The 21,359-nt window shown below is 50.6% G+C and overlaps 1 protein-coding gene across 6 annotated transcripts in view; it reads right to left on the reverse strand.

The window, feature by feature from the left end:
• CTIF (cap binding complex dependent translation initiation factor) overlaps positions 1–21,359 on the reverse strand; it is a 328,449-nt gene that overhangs the window by 26,662 nt on the left and 280,428 nt on the right. For 5 of the 6 annotated variants that reach the window (XM_012440818.3, XM_012440816.3, XM_064379201.1 and 2 more), the window contains one exon: positions 20,133–20,288. The exons of the other annotated variant lie outside the window; for it this stretch is intronic. In XM_012440818.3, the coding sequence (XP_012296241.1) occupies positions 20,133–20,288 (156 nt within the window). The remainder of the gene's footprint in view (positions 1–20,132; positions 20,289–21,359) is intronic. 6 annotated transcript variants of the gene reach the window in all.

Genomic DNA, 21,359 nt, shown 5'->3' on the forward strand with positions numbered 1-21,359 from the left:
AAATAAAACCTGGGGAAGACGGGCTTTGTTTTTAAAAGTCTCTTCCCCAGAGTGCCCCATCTCTGGCATTGGACAGCAAAACCAAGTCAGAGTTCCAGAGACAGCCCTACTCCCTTCCCACCAGGGTGGGTGTGGGTGTGGGGAATTTCCAGCCTCGAAGTCACCCAGCTGCCCAGGGCTGCTGGGACAGGCTGGTGGGGGACAGGGGCTCGGGACGCCTGGGAGCAGGGAGAGGGCTGCGTCCAGTGGGTAGTTCCCAGCCCTGGGTTTATACTGGATCCACTTAGGAGAGAAACAGATCCCAGCCCTCAGTCTTTCGTTTTAGGGTTGGAGCCCGTACGCAGGGCTGTGGGGCCTAGGAATCCGCAGGTATAGGAAGGTTTAGTAAGTAAGGTATAGCAATCCTAGGTGTAGTAAGATCTCTGGGTGTTTCTGGTACAGTCAGAGCGGGCACTATGGAGAAAAATGTCTCTTCAGGTGGATGGGAGTTGCAGAGGCTCCATAAATGACCGAGACCCTCTTCTTAGCTCAAATCGCCTTTGTTCAGTTTGGGCTGGGCTCACCCAGGCTCAAGTCCTAGGCCCATGACCTCCACCCCTGCCTTCAGGTGCTTCCCCTGCCCAGACCTCGGCCCTCCCCAACTCTCAAGGTGCTCCTCCTCCTCTGAGTTCCTGCATCGCTGAGAATTTGGACCCGGGATGTGAAATGAGCAGCAGCCTCGGTGGCCTCTGAGTGGGGAAGTGTGCCAGGCCCCTGCTAAGTGCTTGGTGAGCCTTAAACAGCCTTGTCCTCACTCCCACCCTGTAGGCAGGTGCCAATGTCCCCTTGCTCTAGGGAGGGGCTCTGGTGAGCATGGGGACGAAGATTTGGATCTGAGGCCATGAGGTTCTTGTTCCTCCCATTACCAATGTGCGTATGGGAGGCCCTGGGAAAGGGGTCCTCAGCCCCTAGGCATTGCCCACCCATGGCTTGGATGGGAGCCAGGAGGAGCAAGAAGAGATCCCCAATCCTTGGCAGCTGGCAATCTCTGGGCCTCACTCATTTGCCCCCAGGCCAGGTAGTGCAGGCTTCACTGTCAAACCCTGGCTGCCTCAGCTCCCTGCCCTTCCCTTCTCCTTATGTGGTGGGAAGGGACAAACAGCCCAAACGTGGGTAGGACGCAGTAGCTGACAATTTCCCAGGGTGTCCCAGCGGCCCCGGCGCCCTCTCAGCACACTGATGGCAGGTGACGAGGATGAAGCAGGGGACACACTAGAGATGTCATCCATGTGCGGATGACACACAGGAAACCAGAGGCACAGCTTGGAAACCAGAGGCACAGCTTGGGTGGCCGGGCCAGCACCAGAACTCAGATTTCCTGACTCCTAGCTGGGTGTTCCTGCACCAGGCAAAGAGGAGAGGTGCAGAGGAGGAAGGTCTGGCTAATCCTCACCTGGGCACCACCAACGGCAGGCTCCTGGGGCTTCCTACCCTGCTCCCCTGCCCCTCTAGGGGAATGTCTGGGGCTGGCAGCCCGAGGGACCTGGGGGATGGCGGGATGTGGAGGGCTGAAGTGATGGGGTTGGTCGGGGATGTCAATCACTGGTGCCTCATAATTGCCCAGGCCTTTGGAGTTGAGGTATGAGAAGCTGGGGGGTCTGCCCTATATACATCTTAGGGGGTAGCAAGGTGGTGGAGGGGTCCCCTAGAACCAGTGGTGATCCCATCATCCTCCAGGCAGAGCAGGTAGGGCCCACACAACACTTAGAATCAGGCCTTGAGAAAGACCAGGCTGAGCATGGGGACCCTGAGGGGCAGCCCGGGGCCTCTACGAGGGCTGCTGGCTGTGCTCAAGAGGGGGCATCTGGTGGGACCACATCAGCCCCAGGAGCTGGTACAGAACACACTTGAACTCTGACCTTGTTGCTGGGATATTGAATGCCCCAGAGCACAGTGGGGCTGCCTCTTTAGAGAAGTGGCTGCTGGGGAGGAGGAAGGAGGGGCCTGGAGGTGGGTGGGCTTCAAGGCAGTGGCTCCCAGGGTGGGGTGGACATTTATGCCTTCCTGCAGCAAAAGTTCACAGGCTAGAGGGCCTGGGGTCATGGGGACCAGACAGCCCCGTGCCTGTCCTCAGGTCACCTACAGCGGCAGGTAGAGGTGTGGAATGGCAAATTCAAACAGGGTTCTGGGAGGGAGCCCCTTTAGATGGATGAGGTGGTCAGGGCAGGCTTCTCTGCAGAGGAAACCCGAAGGGTGGGGGGGGGCAGCCAAGTCAGGGGTGAGGGCGGGTGGGGGGCTTGCTGGGAAGGGACAATGACCGACAGCTCCCACACCAGTCCCCTCTCCGGACCTGGTCCGACATGTCCCACTTGATCCTCACATAGCCCCATTGCTGCTTTACAGATCACGCCGGAGGGTAGAGATCAGATGATCTGCAGTGTGCCCAAGGCCACTCGTGGGGGTCAGGGAGCTGATTCCCAAATCCAGGAATCTGTCTGAAAAGTTTCGTGCTCCCTTCTGCACTGCATTATAGATGTGGGATCCTTAGCTTTCGCAGGAGCATGGATCCCTTTGAGGATCCCGATGAAAAATCTGCACCTCTCCCAGAAAAATGCACCTCTACACAGGTTCACAGACGTCTGCATACAATTTCAGGGTTTCGGACCCTGAAGGCCACCAAGGACCCCAAGTACATAAGCCTTACACAGCACAACCTAAATTGTCAATGGCAATGTCTCAGGAGGGCAGGACAGTGACTGCCTCTGTGAGGCCATCAGCACAGCTCTGGCTGCACATGCTGTCTGGAGGATCAGGTGGCCTTTTTCTGTGGCTTTTGAGGCTGAGGCTGAGTACCCTTGTGGCGGATGCATAACGCCAGGATGGCCAATAAAGACACCATAAAAGTTCCCTACCGTGTGCCTGACACTGGACAGATTTAATCTCCGGGTCTTCTGGGAACCCCGCAGAGGTAGGGGCTGTTTTCTCATTTTACTGGTGGAGACTGAGGCTTAAGGAAGTGAATCTGTTTCAAGTCCCAGCCAGTACTATGAACATGGGATTTGAAATCATGCAAGTCTGACATGCAGACCTCGGTTCTTTCCATTTTCCCTTCTCACGGAGGGGGCTTTTTGCTTCCTGGAGGCTGACAGGGAGTTTCTCTAACATAGGTTGGAGTGGTCAGAAGGGAGCGAACTGACAACATGAGGAAGGCCCGGCGCAAGCCAGCTCCATTCATGGGAAATGACTCACTGCAGCCCTGCCGCGCTCGGGCTCCAGGGGACACATACACATTTCCTGTGTCTCGGCCAGGGCCTTGGGCAGTGTGAGCTGGCAGGGCAGATCGTTGAAGGCGGCTAGAGATACAAAACCACCCAGCTCTGCATCCTGAGACAAAGCCTCTCCCTGGGCTCATATGACAGAGCTATGTTGCCTCTGGACCTCAGTTTTGCCGTCTGTAAAATGGGGTGAAGGTCAGACTAGATTGGGCATATTCAGTGTGGGATCCCCCTAAGGACAGCAACAGCGGCACCTGGGCAACTGCAAATTCTCCTTTATGACAGTGGCTCTCAAACTTTAACATGCATCAGAATCATCTAGAGGGTAGTTTTGCACTCGAGAACCACACAGTGAGATCAGGGATTCGTGAACTACAGTCCACAGGCCAAATCTGCTTTTTATGGCCCATGAGCTAAGAATAGTTTCTCCATTTGTCAGTAGTTGGGGAAAAAAAATCAAAGAAGAATATTTTGTGACACACACAAATTATATGAAATTCAAATCTCAGTGTCCATAAATAAGGTTTCGTTGGCACACAGTCACTCTCAGTCATTTGCATATCGTCTACGGCTGCTTTTTCCGCTTTGAAGGCAGAGTCGAGGCGCTGGCTCTCCTGGCTTCACACTGCTGCTCTTGCCCTGAGCCTCCTAGGGATGTGGTTAAACTCGGCTTTGCCTCTTGGCCTGCAGAGCCTAAAATATTTACTATCTGGCCCTTCATACAAGACATTTGCTGACCCTTATCTACAGAGAGAAGGGAAAGGAAGAGAAGGGGAGGGGAGGGGAAGGGAGGAGAGAAAAGGGGAGAGGAGGGGTGTGTGCAAGAGCTGGGGTCCCTTCTGGGGAAAGATGAGTTGTCAGGGGCTTTTGGAATCTGAGAGTCTTGCTCTGCGCTGGGCCAGCACTTGGAATCTTTTGCACAGTTGCTTTGAGGGTGATCTGGAAGGCCCCTCTCACCAATGAAGACTTTCCTTCTTGCCTGTACGAAAACCTAACATTCCACTTCTAGAGCAGGGGCTTTTAACTGGGAAGCCCCCCATCCAGAGGCCAGGCTTCAGGGGCACTAGGTTAAATTTTATGCATGTAGGTGTTTTCTGGGGAGGGAGTTTTTGGTGGTGCCGGTGACCTTCTCTGCCCCTCCCAAATCCCAAGCACCCTTTTTTTTTTTTTCCTTTGGGGCCCACGTTTTTCTCTTCCTATCCCTCCTTTCAAAATGTGAAAGTCCCTGGAAGGGGGACACTGTGCATGTACATCCTCCTACCTAGGAAAGGGGTGAGGTGATCTGATGCGACCAGGCAGGCCTTAGGAAAGTCCAAAGAGTCTTAGGAGGGGTGGCGGCGGAGGGGAGGCACGGAGAGAGAGGAAGTGGTGATGAAGGGAGAGGGCCTCTTTCCCGGAAGGCTGCAGGACCCCCAAGCCCACAGAGCCTGCACTCATCTGCTTCTCCCCACCAGCAAGAGGCATCCAAGGCTCGCAGCCCACGCGGCTACCCTCCCACCCTCACTGGTGGGCACCTCCACCCCCCAGGCCCCACAGGCCTGCAGCGTTAGCCAAGCAAGTCTCAACTCTGGCCCTGGGATTCCAGGTATTTTCCCAGCCAGCCGCACCTCATCTAATTGCTTTCCAGTCAGCTAATCCCTGGCCCACGCCCTCTGCTCCAGCCAGGCAAGCCACCTCTGTGTGGCCAGCAGGAGCTTTCTGAGGCTTCCCATGGCATGCGTCCAAGCCTGGGGCAGCCTGTCGCCTCCCCTTGCCCAAACCACATCCTCTTTGTCCTTCCCCACACCTCCAACTCTCCTCTGACTAACATTTCCAAACCAAGCAGAGCTTGGTCCAGTCCAGACCAAAAGCGGCAGACGAATTCATTCCCTACCACCCCCGCCCGCCAGACGCATCACTTCCTGGCTATCAGGGAAGAACAATTAGCAAAAAAGTGGAGCTGTACCTACTGTTCAATTTCCAGAGCTAATTGTTTTAAGCAGGGTTTTGGCTTTAATTAAAGGATAATTAGTTACTGAATGTGTGTTTGTATTTCCACAAGTGTGTTTGCATTTCCTAAGTCTGGCTTTTAACCCTGGGAAACCAGATTCAGCAAATACTTTTATGTTTCAATACTTCTGAGTAAGGGAGAAGGTCTTAATTACAGAAAGGGTAGTCCTGTATAATCAAAGGGCAATGCAAGAATGAGCTAATTGTGCCTTCCACACGCTTGGCCATGATTTCTGTCGAGCTGCCATGAGGAGAGGGTGGCAGCTGCCCGGCCCTGCCTAGCACTGTGCCCCCATCTGTGGATTCTGTTCTTATCCCCATCATGCAACTGGCCACCCCCGCCACGGCCCTTCTCTTCCCTTTCTATGTGCTTCTTCCTTCTTACCTTTTCCCCTGCTTTGGCTCTTGGGAGGTTGAGGTGGGTGGATTGCTTCAGCCCAGGAGTTCGAGACAGGCCTGGGCAACATGGCAAACCCCATCTCTACTAAAAATACAAAAAATTAGCCAGGGGTGGTGGTGCACACCTCAAGTTCCAACTACTTGAGGGGCTGAGGTGGAAAGATAGTTTGAGCCTGGGAGGTCGAGGCTGCAGTGAGCCCTGACTATGCCACTGTATTCCAGCCTAGATGACAAAGGGAGACCCTGTTTAAAAAAAAAAAAAAAAAAAAAGACCAAGTTTTGCAGACCCTGCGGGAGCTCTCCAGCCAGGCAGCCCCCACACGCACACTGGCTGTGAGCTTGAGGTTTTTAGTATTCATGGTGTCCCTTTGCTGCCTGGTGCTGTGAGAGGCGATGAAAAGTACTTTTGAGACCTTAGGAATCCAGATACTTTAGGGATCCAGAACAGCTCCAAAAGCCTGAGGATTCCAGAAGCTGCCTCCAGACCGCCCTGTCCAGCGTAACAGCCACTGGCCACATGTGGTCTTGGGCACTTCAAATGTGCCTGAGTCCAAACTGAGAGCTGCTTTCAGTGTAAACTACAGACTGGATTTCAAAGACTTCGTACCATAGGAGAAGAATGTAAAAAATATCCCATTGGTACTTTTTAATATTGATCACATGTTAAAACAATTATTTGGATATATTAGACAGCATAAAATTAATTTCACCTGTTCCCTTTGCAGTTTTTTAAAATGTGGCTACTAGACAATTTGAAATTACACATGTGGCTCACGTTAGATTGCTACTGCACATGCTGCTCCATAGGTGAATTCTGCTGTAATTGTCAAGGGCTAAAGGGTTTCCGTCATTCTCAAGGTCTGTGACTGTGGGAGTCCCTTCCCCCCAGTCCATCCGCCTACCTTTCGTCCTCCCTGCACATCCTCCTAACTTCCTCTGTTCCTCACCAGAGAGGCAGCAAGGAGGGCCCTAATGAGTGTTGTCACGTGCACAGAAAGTGCCAGGCCCCTGCAATAACCCTTTGCCCATGGGCTCTTGGTCCAGGGAGCTTTGCTAGAAGCTCACCCTGGCTTCTCCCAAAGATGGTGGTTCGTGGGATTCTGACTTTGAACAGACTAATTCAATCTCATAGGAAGCTAGGTGGAGGGTTGTCGAGAAAAGGCCACTTAACCAAAGGCAGGGACAGAGGAGAGGCAGCTTCGCAGGCTGAGAGCACTGTTGGCACTGGTTCACTCACAGTGGGCTTTGGGCTTGCTTGGTGGTGGGGGTGTGTTTCTCTTCACTTTCCCGTTTTGAGCTCATCTCTAGGGACCACTACCAGCCAGCCCCACTCTGCTCACTCACATTGCCCCTTCAAGGGTCCTAGATTTAATCTTCTCTAAGAAATCATTCCAGATGAATTCTAGAAGTGCTGGCTATTGTCTCTGACTTTGCTCAGCCTAGGCATTCTACTTCCTTAATTCAGTCAGTCAGTATCTATTGAGCACCTGCTGTATACCAGGCACTGTTCTGGATGTAGGGATACAGCTGTGAATAGACACGTGCCCTGCCTTGATAGTTTCCATGCTAGTTGGGAGACAGAAAACAAGTAATTAACAAAGAAAACTCCAAGATAAAGCCAAGCATCAGTAAGGCAATGAAGAGAAGGAAGGCAGGCTGGGGTGTGGCCAGGGAGGGTCTCTAAGAAACTGACATCTGCGCAGAGCCCTGGAGGGGTGCCTAGAAGGGTATTCTCCCAGAGAGTGTGCCAAGGCCCTGAGCCTTAGTCTACTGAGTTCCTTCACATTTTTCTCGGTAAGAAGCACAGTTTATACAATACAAAATATGCTGTGACCCCATCCTTTTATTTCATGTCTTTGTTTCTCATGGGTGGTGTGCCCCTCAGACACTGAGCTACAGGGAAGGGAGGAAGTCAATAGATAATGAACAAATCTGGCTGGACACGGTGGCTCATGCCTGTAATCCCAGCACCTTGGGAGGCCAAGGTGGGCGGATCACCTGAGGACAGGAGTTCGAGACCAGCCTGGCTAACATGATAAAACCCTGTCTCTACTGCAAATACAAAAATTAGCTGGGCGTGGTGGTACATGCCTGTAATCCCAGCTACTCGGGTGATTGAGGCAGGAGAATCCTTGACACTGGGAGGCAGATTGCAGTGAGCCAAGATTGTCATTGCACCCCAGCCTGGGCAACAGAGCAAGACTCTGTCTCAAAACAAAAACAAAAACAAACAAACAAAAATAAAACATGTACCTGAGGGCCAGAGAGGGTAGGCTGCAGGAGACTGTCTGCCTCTGAAACACACCTTCTTGCCCCAGCATTCAGAGAGCTGTGTGTGCTTTATTCACCCTTGGATGTCAGTGCCGGGCACTGTTTGCTCCTCCCCTCCCCAGGAGACAGCAGGTCTGTGAGGGCAGGGAACCCAGTGTGCTCATGCCCAGGGTCTAGCAGCGGGTCCAGCACTCGGCATCCCAACTGCTAGATGGGGTGCACCTGTGCTGGAGCACAGAGGCTGGGCAGGGTGGGGGCACACTCTGGGAGGCATGGAGGCTGGGGGCACCAAGGCGTCCACAGAGTCGCCTCCATCCTCCCTGCAGGTGGGAAACAGACAGGCTTGTTTTTTTGACTTCTGAGTTATCTGGAGTAACTGATGGCCACTTTTTACCCCCACAGTGCCTGGTTTATGATCTCTGAAATGTGTAAGTCTCTCTCCCTCCCCGTCGGCGAATCCTCCTACCTGACCTGCACTCAGAAAGCCCCTCAGCCTGGCTCCCCTTGCGTTTGCTGCCATCCACCTGCTGGGATACTGCCAAGGGAGGGTGAGGGTGTGTGAGCAGGACATCCTACTGTGTGATTTTAACCCCAAAGGATTAAAATATCTAGATGGATGCTTGTGTCTATGTACATATATATCTTGTACCCACAACTCCGGCAAGGTACGATTCTATCCTCCACAGTCCCATCCATTCGACAGCTTAGAAAAAAAAATCTGCACACCCCTCCCTCCTCCAGGACTCGGCAGCTGCCGGTCCCCTCCCACCTTCAGCTCAGCTCTGCAGATAGCAGGGGCCTCTTGAAGTTCAGACATTAATTACCAAGTCAGAAGATTTTTCAAAATTACAAGGCATGGCCCCAGGAGATAAGAGGAAAAAGAAGGAGCAGGCGGGGGAAGGAGGTGGGAGGGCAAGCCGCCCAGAGCTGTGAAGGCGGGGCTGGAAGCTGGGAGCCTGGGAGGCACCCCGCTCTGGGGAGAGTCCCCCTACTGCCCTCACTGCCCCGACTCGCCAGGCCAGTGCCCTCTGCAGGGAGCGCAGAGACCAGGGATTTACAGCTTTTGCTGAGCCCATGCTCAAGGGGAAATCCCTGGGGAGAGAAAGGACTGGGGACTGGGAGGCAGGACTTTTCTTGTTGGTCCTGAGCAGAAGTTTTGGCACCACCACCTCTTACCTCCCTGCCTCTCCCTTAAAGTAGAATTCTGGCTGGAAAATGGCTTTGTGAATTTAAATTGTTTTCAAGCAAGGGGAGATATGTGAAATCATTCTCTCTCCCTAATTAGGAGGATGGATGGAGGTGAGGACTCCCAGTGAGGGAACTGGAAGGAAGGTTTCACTGGAGATCAGCAGGGCAGCTCAATCTAACTATGAAAAAATACCAAATAGTTGATGTTTATTAGGAAAAACAGCTCCCTGCTCTATACCCTTCATAAGGCTAGTGAGCACATGCATTCTGAATCTCTATATTTTACAGAAAATACCCAAAGCCTGCACCCACACCACCTTCCAAAACAGGATTCAAGAGATGTCCTCCTGAGCCATGTTGAGATCGGTTTAGAAATCTCTTGAGTTTTAAGACTGTTTAAAAATGGTTCTGGCTTGGAGACTGGTTTCCCTTTGGAAACCAGTGTCTGGTGGAAGCTGGTATTTTTATAACTCTAGGCTCTCTATCAGATCCTGTGTTACCATGGTTGCTAAGGGGAACACTGGCTTCAAATTTCACATTTCAGTTTGCAGAGTCTGGCTAAGGAAGCAGAACACTTAAAGGGTGGGGGCTGGGGAGAGGGTCGGGAGTGGAGGTGGGGTGGGTGGGAGACTCCAGTTCTATCTTGAGGAGGTCAAGGATCTGGGCAGCTTCAGATGGGGCCGCTTCCATGTGTTTATGTGTGTATGTTTGGGGTGTGGGGGTCTGGGCAGGTCGGTGTCACCCTTCTGAGTTAAATTCACAGGGTGTGCTGTGCAGAAAAGGGGCATGAAAGCTCTGGAGGGGACAGAACTGGGAGGGAGTTACAGGAATGGCCGCTTAAGCTGGGGTATTCATAGCAGCAGCTGCTGGCCCTGCAGGGACTCCGATGCTAAGCCGGTGCCCAGGGGCTGGGTACCTGCCCTAGGAAGGCTACATTCTCAGAGGAACATTCCAGGCGGGGTCTGTGCCTAAGATTAGGGTTGGAATAAACTGTTCATGGCGAAAGGTTCTCCTGATTTTTCAAGCTTCACTCTAGCCCTTCACTTCCTGCTAAGTCTTTTTGTTTGACGGTTAGAACAAATTTAAAGGCAACCAGGAGGTGGGAGGTGCTCTCTGCCGCGATGCCCTTTGAGGCGGCCCTCCGGCCTCCTCACCTCCTCCTCCACCTGGGCTTGCACATTCTCTCCTGCCCGCGCTTTGCTGGAGCACTGCACAGCACTGCACTCCTCTGGGCACTGAGTTAGCCATGGGCTCCTCTGGCTAGGGACTGCTCCAGACTGAGTTGACTTTGTTATCTCAGCACATTTCAAGCAAGAAATGTGTCCAGGAGACTTTTCAGTTTAATAAGGAAGGAGCATTTTTCTCATTGTTTGTTGAATGAATAAAGAAACGCTCCTTTGTTCCTTCCATGGTGTTGCTTGGTGGCTTAAAACCTTTCAGAGGTTCTTGGAGTCATCCCGCATTCAGTAGAACACCTCTGGTGAGAGCGTGGCTCACTCATCGGGCCCTTTCCTTACCACCCAGATGGGCCATGCTTATTCTGGCCCCCATGCCTTGGCTCAAAGGCTCCTTCCTGGAGGCTTTCCCCATTTCCCCCACGCCTATCCACAATCCACCTTCCCTTAAGCCCCAGCTCCCCTGCCCTTTGTCCCCGGTGCCCCCCATTCCATTTCCCTACATTTATCCGGCTCACAGTCCATCATAAGTGTTCATGGCTGCTTAATTTCAGGAGGATTGCAAGTCCTTTGCTGAAAGATCACAACCTATATCCCTCCTTCTGGTACTACCAGGAAAAACATCGCAGTTCAATAAGTAGCACTGTGTCAAACGAAATCACCGCTTGTTGAATGAGCACAGACTCCAGAGCAACATGACAGATGAGAGCTAGCCTGCCCCCAGGCAGCAATGAAAGACTGAAGTGATTTAAAAGCAACCAAGAAAGGGTCACGAGGCATTAACACAGCCACCTGGCAAAGAGCGTATCTGGAGACAGACGTTGACAGCCCTGTGTGGACATGAGTTCTATAGGATGTTGTAAGAGGAAAGAATCCAGGCAGGGTGGGGAGGTGGTGGGAAGTGAGCCTGGCCCTGAAGGTGGGCAAGAGCCAGGCAAGAAGAGGAGGAAGATTGTCCTCACGGTGGGCGGAACGCAAGGCCACCTATGGAAATGCAAGTGGAGCAGTTTGGCTGGAGAGAGGGGTTGTGTTTGTTTATGCAGGCCTCGGATGCCCAGCTGGGAGAATGGACCTCACTTTCTGGGGCTGACTGTGTTGTGATTCTTCTCTTGAGCAATGCCTGGAACACGGTTTGCATTCGACAGCAACACACAAACTGATGGTTCCCTGCGAGGCTGTCATATGCCACTGGCTTTACAGAAAGACCTCACTTATATTAAGCCTTAAAACAAAGCCACAGGGTGAGTATTACTCTTGTTATTTCTATGCTGCAGATAAGAAAATCAAGGTTTTGAAAGACAGAAGAATTAGGTTAAAATCCCATGGCTAGGAAGTGGCACAGCTGGGATTCAAACTCAGGTCTCTCTGGCTCCTAAGGCTGTTCCCCTACCCCAAGGGTTTTTGGCTGGTGGGGGGCTGCTCGCTGAATGCACCTAGGATGCCGAGACTATGTTATTTAACCTTGGCTGCACATTAGAATCATTTGGAAAGCTTACATATCCCTGCCCAGCAAACCCCATTTTCAGGAAGTTTGGTTTAATTGGCTGAAGAAAGGGTCTGAGAATTTGTAATGGAAAAGCTTCTCAAGGTGCTGGGTTGAAGATAATTCCCCAGGGATCCAGCCAGCAAATCTCTGCTCCCTGTCAGAGTTTATGGTTACCCCCAGGGCACAGACTTTCTTGGTCACTTCTGGCCAAAGTGGGTCCTGCCCTGGCCCCTGCCGGGCAGCTGAATGCCCTGCCCTTGGGAAAGGAGGAATGGTCCCCCTGGAAAGGTGCCTCTGTAGAATGTGTTGCTTGACTCTCTGAGCTCTGTGAAACAGCAGAGGCTCTCCACCCACACCCGCCTCATCATAGCCTTTTCCGAGGTCAGATTTCCCCCGGAGCCAAAACATTGTGAGCAATTGAATGCACACTCACGCAAAAAGTTAAAAAAGTGGCTCTCTCATTGTTGCGCGGAGCAATTTCATTTCCTGAGAAGGCTGACTGGCTGGCCTCTGTCTTCTCCTGCCTGGCCTGGGCCTGCCCACCTCCTCCAGGGGCCTAGCCAGTTGTGTCCCTTGGGGGCGCCTCTCAGAGACACCCCTCAGAGGCACTTGCCCTCTCCCTGCCCTTCCTTTGGAAAGGGCAGGGAGGGGCAGATGGGATTTCTTGGGCCTGGAGGGGAGGAGAGCCAGGAGTCCAACCAGAGGGAGAGATTGGTGGGGGCCAGGAGGTGGGTACAGAGAGATGGGAGATTTCTGGCAGAAAGCACCCTGCCTTCTTCCTTTACTCCACCCCTGACCTCTGGCTATAGCTGCTGGACTCCAAAGAAGACAGGAAGATTGGAATTCTGGGTAGGAATGAGCTGGGGGGATTGGATGGAGGGAAGAAAGCTCGGATGTTTGGGGGAGAGAGGATGAGAGGAAGTGGAGGGAAATAGGGGCATGGAACATTGTTGAAAAATCCTCCTGCTTGGTTGGGTGCAGTGGCTCACACCTGTAATCTCAGCACTTTGGGAGGCCGGCCAGGTGCATCACCTGAGGTCAGGAGTTTGAGACCAGCCTGATCAAACCCCATCTCTACTAAAAATACAAAAATAAGCTGGGTGTGGTGGTGTGTGCCTGTAATCCTAGCAACTTGGGAAGCTGAGGCAGGAGAATCACTTGAACTCGAAGGAAGTTGCAGTGAGCTGAGATTGTGCCACTGTACTCCAGCTTGGGAGACAAGAGTGAAACTGCATCTCAAAAAAATAAAATAAAATTCCCCTGCCAGAGGAATTTTCGACAAAGCTCTTAAAGTAAGGGTCTCAGAGAGAGACATTCAGTGATACCCTAGAAGAGCCTTGCGACAACACCACGGGGTCACAGAGGCATGGAGAGGTGGGGGGCAGGAGAACGTTGTAGGGTCAGGGAATGAATGCTCTAGATAAGCGAGACCCACAGCCTGTCAGGTCGGCTCAGAAATACCAGCTGAGATGGGGAGATGACACCCTTCACTCAGGCCATAAACAATAATTGCACGCCTCCTGCGTCTGCAGCCCTCGCAGTCACAGTTAGGCTGAGGACCTGGGCAGGAGAAAGGGGACCTTAGAATACTATTATAAAATGCCCACGGGATGTTTTCCTGTTTGTTTGTCTTTTTTCATGTCTTAAAACAATATGTTATAGTTTTCAGTGTACAAGTTTTTTACTTCTTTAGTTAAATCTATTCCTAAGTATTTCTTTTTGATGCTATTGTAAGATTGTTTTCCTAACTTTCTTTTCAGATAGTGTACAGAAATAGAAATGATTTTTGTATGTTGACTTTGTTTTCTGCAAATTTACTGTATTCATTTATTAGTTATAACAGTTTTTTTTTGTGTGTGGAGTCTTTAGGATTTTCTATATACAAGATCATGTCATCTACAAACAGAGACAGTTTTATGTCATCCTTTCAGATTTGGATGCTTTTTATTTCCTTTTCTTGTCTAATTAATCTGGCTAGGATTTCCAGTACTATGTTGAATAGAAGTGATAAGAGTGGGCATCCTTGTGTTGCTCCTGATCTTGGATTGGAAGATTTAATATTGTGAAAATGTTCACACTATTCAAAGCAATCTGCAGATTCATTGCAATTTCTATCAAAATCCCAGGGGCATTTTCAAAACAGAAATATAGAAAACAATTCTGAGATTCACTTGGAAACATAAAAGAGCTCAAACAGCCCAAGCAATCTTGAGCAAAGAAAAACAAAACTGGAGGCAATCACACTTCCTAATTTCAAAATATATCCCAAAGCTATAGCTATCAAAACAGTATGGTACTGGTATGAAAACAGACATAGAGAGTGGAGAAATAAATCCACACATTTACAGTCAACTCATCTTCAACAAAGGTACTAAGAACATACAATGAGGAAAAGACAGTATCTTCAATAAATGGTGTTGGGAAGACTGGATATCCACACAAAGAAGAAATTATACTCTCATTTCATACCACGTACAAAAATCAACTCAAAATGGATTGAAGACTTAAACATAAGACCTGAAACTGTAAAACTACTAGAAGAAAACATAAAGAAAAAGCATCTTCACATTGGTCTGGGCACTTTTTTTGTTTTTTTTTTTTTTTAGATATGACTCCAAAAGCACAGGCAACAAAAGCAAAAATAGACAAGTGGGATTGCATCAAACTAAAAAACTTCTGCACAGCACAGGAAATCATCAGCAGAGTGAGAGACAAAGTACAGAATAGGTGAAAATATTTGAAAACCACACATCTGATAAAGAATTAATGTCCAAAATGTATAAGGAACTCGTAAAACTCAATGGCAAAAAACCTAATAACTCAATTTTAAAATAGGCTAAGGACTGGAATAGACCTTTCTTCAAAGAAGACATAGAAAATGGCCAGCAGGTATATGAAAAGATGCTCAATGTCATTCATCATCAGGGAAATGCAGATTAATTAAAGCCACAATGAGACATCACCTCATACCTGTTAGAATGGCTGTTAGCAAGAAAACAAAAAACAAGCTGGTAAAGATGTAGAGAAATTAGAACCCTGTACACTGTTGGTAGAAATGCAAAATGGTGCATCTGCTGTGGAAAACAGTATGGAGGTTCATCAAAAACTTAAAAATAGAGCTGCCATATGATCCAGCAATTTTGCTTCTGAGTATTTATCCAAAAGAGCTGAAATCAGGATTTTGAAGAGACATTAGTACTCTCATGTTCATTGCAGCTCTAGTCACAATAAGCCGAGATATGGGAACAACACAAATGTCCATCAACAGGTAAATGGATAAAACAACGTATGTGTGTGTTGGGAGTCGGGGGTGGGGAGATGAAGAGTGGTTGGTTAATGGGTACAAACATACAGTTAGAAGGAATCAGTTCTAATGTGTGATAGAAGAGTAGGGTGACTATAGTTAACAACAGTGTATTGTATATTTCAAAATAGCTAGAAGAGAGGACTTGAAATGTTCCTAAGACATAGAAATGGTAAACACTCGAGGTGATGGATATCCTAAATTCCCTGACCTGATCGTTATACATTCTACGCATGCAACAAAATATCACATGTACCCCGTAAATATGTGAAACTATTACATACCAAGAAAAAACATTTTAAAGTGGTATATACCTATGATGGAATACTATCCAGCCTTTGCAAAGAAGGAAACTGCAATATACAACATGGATGAACTCTGATGACATTACTAAATGAAATAAGCCAGTCACAGAAGAACAGATACCACATCACTCCATTTACATGAGGAATCTAAAATAGTCAAATTCAAAGAAGCCACAAATAGTGGTTGCCATAGGCCAGGGGGAGGTGCAGATGGGGATTCGCCAGTCAATGGGTGAGAGGTTCAGTTACGCAGGTGCGTATGCTGTAGAGATCTGCTGTACAACATTATGGCTAGGCATACAATACTGTGTTGTACCCTTAGAAACCTATGAAGAGGGCAGATCTCATGTTCAGTATCCTTACCACAGTAAAATTAAAAATACAAATTTAAAAATATTTTAAAAATAAAAAAGAGCTTGCTAAGCAAATACGAGTTGTAAATAGCAGGGCAAGGAGACTAATGCAGCCACAGATGACCAATAATCTTCTTCAATCACTTTGAAAACCACCTTGGCAGAAACGGTTTGCCCTTAAACCATAATAGCACATGTTAAAAATTCTTCTTCTTCTTCGTCCCTGGAAGAAGGATCTCTGATTGGCACGTTAGTTACGGTAAAAATGGAATCAATTCCACCAAGATCTACTGGACTCCTGCAATATAGGTGCTGAGTTATGGACCAAGAAGACAAACAGAGTAGCCCCTGCTCCGCCTACAAGGCCGTGAAATGGGGCAGTCAGATTCCAGTGTCGAGTCTACCACTTGGTGGCTGTGTGGCCCTCAGCAAGTTGCCTGCCATCTGCTCTCCTTGAAAAATGGAGATGATCACCTTTAGAGTGCTGTCTGAGTTAAAAGAGAAAGGAACACATGAGGCATTTGGTTTAGATGGCGGCGTCCGTGCAGTGAGGTGTGCTGTCACCATCACTGAACACTACTACAGGGCAATGTGAAGAGGCCGGGGTAAGGATGGGGCAGTAAGGACGGAGGGCACTTCCCTGGCCCTCAGGAGGAAGCTGTCAGTGTGCTGAGTGGGGACCAGGGTGAGGGGGGCTCCACAGAAAAGGTGACTTTAAGTTGGGCCTAGGAAGAAGTGTCAGGGACAGGAAGATGGAGAGGCAGAGATGACTCCAAGGTTTCAAGCTTGAGTAACTTGCTAAGCACATGCTTGATCTCAAGGAGCGTGGGGACCGAGTGAGCTTGGACCTCAGAATGAAGGGCGCCTCTGTGAGCATGAGGTCCTCCAGATGGGCTGGAAAGTGAGGACTTTGCATCTGTCCCTTAGGTTTGTTCTCAGCGAGACCCTTCACTCGGAGATGGGCTGTGGGTTTGTGTGTGGCTCAGGAGCAGAAAGGGAAGCACAGCAGTGGAGCCCTGGGGTGCAGATGCAGGGGATGGAGTGAGTGACGTGACTGAGGAAAGGCAATCGGGTGGGTTCTGGGGCTGCTGCCTGGCTGCAGGGAGACAGGCAGGGGGCCCACGTCAGAGCTGCATGGAGCAGGGGGGTTTTGGGGTGCAGCTCCGGCCACATCCTGTTGGAGGGGTCTGAGGTATGACCAAGACAGGCATAGTGGGCAGCTGGAAATATGGGCCTGGGGGTGGTTCTGGGAGTTGGGGGATCCCTGGGCAAAGTGGGTGCTATGGATTTGGGGTCAGACATCTGCATGACCCCAGGGGGAAAGCCTAAGCTTTTCCAGCATGGAGGAGGCTGCAGCAGTGCCTTTGGCTCTGGAAACTTCCATGAGCTGGCTTAACCTGCTTTAGGGATGTAGGTCAGTGTGTGATGGGTATGTGTGCGCGCTAAGGCCAGGGAGGCAGCAAATGACTTGCAGAATTCAGGGGTCCCCAGGGAGCTGGGAAAGGCAACAGGCTGTTCACAGGGATTGATAAGATCCCTAGTGCTGCCTTTAAGTCCCCCACCTTTTCTTAAGGCCCTGTTTTAGGGAAGCCACAATTTCTCCTGAAAAGAGCCCTACCTGGAGTTCAGGAGAGCCAGGCTAGCTGTGGCATGAACCAGCTGTGTGTCCCTGGGCAGAGCACTCAGCCCACGTGTCCCTTTAAGATTAGGCATGTGCTCAGTCCCTAGGCCCCATCAGCCTAGGTGATACCCAGTCTGCCAGCTGCTGTACCCTGGGCACTTCCTCCCATCCTCTGACCTCATTGTCCTTAGTGCGCTTAGCTCTCTCTCCACGCCTCGCCACCCTCCTGCACCTTGTGGAGAAAGCAGCATGAGCTCCCTTTGCAGATGAGGAAGCCGAAGCTCAGAGCAGGTAAATGCTCCCTGACAGGGTACAGCTGACGAGCAACAGAGCCAGAATCTGAAACCTGCCGCAGCCTGGCCCTAGGCTTGACGTGCTAGCTTGGTACATGGGGCTCTGCCCTCTTTTTTTACAAATCGGAGAAGGCCATAGGTGATTTATTTACTCTTCAAGTTTACCACGAGCATGGATGGGTCTGTGTTTGTCAAACTGGCCCGTAAAGTTGAATGCAGCCCATGAGTGTGCGCTGGGCATGGCTCTTTGTTCTTGCCGGCACACAGCTCCTGGCACCTTCCGGATCTCACACCGGAACGTTTACACTACCTCAGGCAGTGTTAAAAGTGTCCCAGCAGCCAGGGCCAGCGCTCGGCTACAGCCCTGCCTCCCGCTCGGAGGAGCAGGTGACGACAACACCAGGAGGTATCCAGATCACACAGAGTGAACGTGTTGGGGCAATTCAGGTCACCACCCTAGAACAGCTCTGCTCCCTGTCTCGAGGTGGGTCGTCCAGGGCACAGGGCAACGCAGGCAAGGATGAGAAGACCCAAGAGGCCATGCAGGCCTGCTCCTAGCCTCCGCGAGGCTGCCTTCAAGTCATTCCAAAGGGTGCAAAGAGCAGAGTTGCCAGCCCGCACGGAGCTGCATTCTTAGCTCAAGACCCTTTGAGAGTGAAATAAAGTCAGAAGAGGCCATTGTCTGAATCTGTGGAACAAATCTGATTTCAAGTGCATTTGTTAAGATGTGTGTTTTGGGTACAAGCAGTGGCAGATGCTCACGGGTTTGCACAGCACCCAAGAGAGAACTGTGTGCTCTGTGCTAGTCTGGAATGAGCATGCTATTGTTCTATACATGGATGCTTCAAAACACTTACAAATACACTCCCTCCCTTCTCTTATATTGCTCTATTGTCATCTTTCTTTCAAAAACACAAAGATGCCCCTTGACCCCACAGCTCCCCTTCCCTGCTGCCATTCACAGAGAAACTTCTGGAAAGACTTGTCCACACTGCGTCCTCACCTCTGCTGACACCCAAGGCCCATGACCTGCTTGTTGCCAAACCCAGGACACTTTTCTGTCCTGGCCCTTTGATTCTCAGGAGGTTGTTCCTCCTTGTGTCCCTGTAGCCCCTGCAGAGGCCTGCCAGCAGTGGGAGGGGACAGCACGGGGAGGTGTGTGGCTAGGCCAGGTCCCAGTGAAGGGCCACTGCCAGGGTTCTTACACACCCCCTCTTCTGCCCCTCCATCTACACTCTCTTCCTGCCTGCTTCCATCCAGTCCCCAGCTTTGAGTACCAGGTTCATATCAATACTCCACACAACCCTCCATCCCCTACCTCCACATGTGACCTCTTCAGGATCTCCAGACCCTTCCACCCGGCCAACCTCCGGGCAGCTCCCTTGGGGACAGCTAACAGGCGACTCAAGCAGAACTGACTCCTGCTTTTCATCTCCATTCTATCTATTTCTCATCCAGCATCCTCTGTCTCAGAAAACGGGGCCACCAAGCTGGTAAACAGGGAGCCCGTGTCCCCTCCTCCCTTCCCTCCATTTCACATCAGCGAGTCCTGCTGGGTCCAACTCAGAAATACAACTAGAACCTAAACATGCTCTTCACCCTCACTCCAAGGCTGTCTTCCAAGCCACCAACCTCGTGCTGGACAGCCTCAGCGGCCCCACTCACCTTCCAGCTTCCACTTTGCCCCCTTTCAATTCCCTCCCCTGACAGCAGCCGAGGGGTGGAGATAGTGAGTTACAATATCCAGCAGTGCAAGCACCCACTGAATTCTTGCTTCTCAAAAGTTCCTTGGTCATTCTTACTTCTTTCTTTTTTCAGATGAAATTTAGAAGAAAATATGTTTTCGTAGAATAATCCAGTGGCAAACCAATTCAATCCAATCCCAAGAGCGCTCATGGAGACAATACTTATCCTAGGCCTCCCCGCTGCAGCCAGTGCTCCAGATTGGGAATGATTGAAGCTGAGTTCATAACACTTCCCGGGGAAGGGGTGCTAGTTCCCTTTATGTAAACCCAACAGAGAAAGACCTAGCTTCGGGGACCAGAAGCCCTGCTGTTGCACATCTCTGCTGAAGGATGGGTCCCTTTCCTTTTTTTTTTGGAGGGGTCTCACTGTGTCACCCAGGTTGGAGTGCAATGGTGCGATCTTGGCTCACTGCAACTTCTGCCTCCCGGGTTCAAGCGATTCTCCAGACTCAGCCTCCCAAATAGCTGGGATTACAGGTGCCCACCACCATGCCTGGATAATTTTTGTATTTTTAGGTGAGTTGGGGTTTCACCATGTTGGCCAGGCTGGTCTGGAACTCCTGGTCTCAGGTGATCCACCTGCCTCGGCCTCCCAAAGTGCTGGGATTACAGGTGTGAGCAACCACACCCAGCCCAGATGGGTCCCTTTCTAAGTGACCCCACCCTCACAGTTTTGCCTGGGTATCTAGATGCATTCCAGCCCCAGTGCTGTCTGGCTGTGCAGGGTGCACAGGCAGCAGGTCTCTTACCTCCCTGAGGCAGGTGTAGATGGGGCACACGAGCACGCGGAAGGGCTCGCCTGTGCTGCTGCGCATGGTGCCGAAGACCTCGCACAGGAAGGTGATAAAGCCCAGCCAGCGCTCCACGTCCTGTTGCTGCAGCTCCTCACGCACTGTGAAGTCTTTCTGTGGAGGCACGAGAGACCATGTCAGCCTCCTGGGACTGGGGAGGGGCCCGGGTGCCACCCTGCCGTGCAGAGCACCTGTTGTCTTGGGGTTGCTCCTGGGCAGTGGGCAAACCCCAGGTTTTAAATGAGGATGGGAGTGCGCGATCGCACTCTCTGTGGCCAGGACCACCCTGACCTGTGGCCACAACACCTCTTAGCGTCCTTGCCTCTGGGCATTGCCCAGATCTGCTGCAGTTCACCCTCCTTCACTGACAGTAATGTGGATGTGGGAGGATAAGGTAGAAGGGGAGATGACACCCTCCCCAGACTGAGCACTTAACTTTCTGTGGCTAAACCATCTCTCTTTGCTAGTTCCCAAATCATGCCCTCTGTCTTGTGGGCTGGGGGTAACCTGAACAATGCCCACCCGTGCATCGTCAGCAATGGCAACAGAGGCCCATGAGGGTTAGTGCCCCAGCACTGCACTACTCAGCTACAGCCCCTCCCTCAAGGGGCCTAGAGGACAGTAGGAAAACTAGAAGTATGTATTCATTCATTCATTCATTCATTCATTCATCCTCCTTAAAAACATTATTGTCCCATTGTGTGCCAGGCACTGCACTAGGAGCTAAGATAAGACATATTCACTCATCACTGTGATACAAAAGAAGGTATAAAAAGCCAAGGAGCTGGGTTCCATGGGACGGTCGCTAGGGAAGATTCTGGGGATGGGGTCATGAAATGCCACAGTCATACCAGTGCTCAACAGAAAGGTTAATACAGCTAAGGTGTGGACACCAAGCAGGAGGCCACTGCAGGAGTCCAGGCAGGATGAAATAAAAACCTCAATGCTCTGACGGCCAAAAGTTAAGAATCTGGGGTAGCTTAAATAATATTCAGAAATACATTTCCCCTGCCTCGTCTTTGGTTTTGGCCATATGTCTTGCTTTGACCAATATAATGAGGCAGAAGTGACGGTGTGCCAATGCTGATGTGAGGCCTTAAATATTTATGCTTGCGCTCATGTTTCTTCCATCATCCTAAGAAGACCCTCTCTGGGCTGCCTGATGGTCCCAGGGAGAAGATGAGC

This window comes from Aotus nancymaae, unplaced genomic scaffold, assembly GCF_030222135.1.
Source record: "Aotus nancymaae isolate 86718 unplaced genomic scaffold, 86718_ANA_hifiasm-v0.15.2.pri h1tg000020l, whole genome shotgun sequence".
In the NCBI taxonomy this organism is placed as follows: Eukaryota; Metazoa; Chordata; class Mammalia; order Primates; family Aotidae; genus Aotus; species Aotus nancymaae.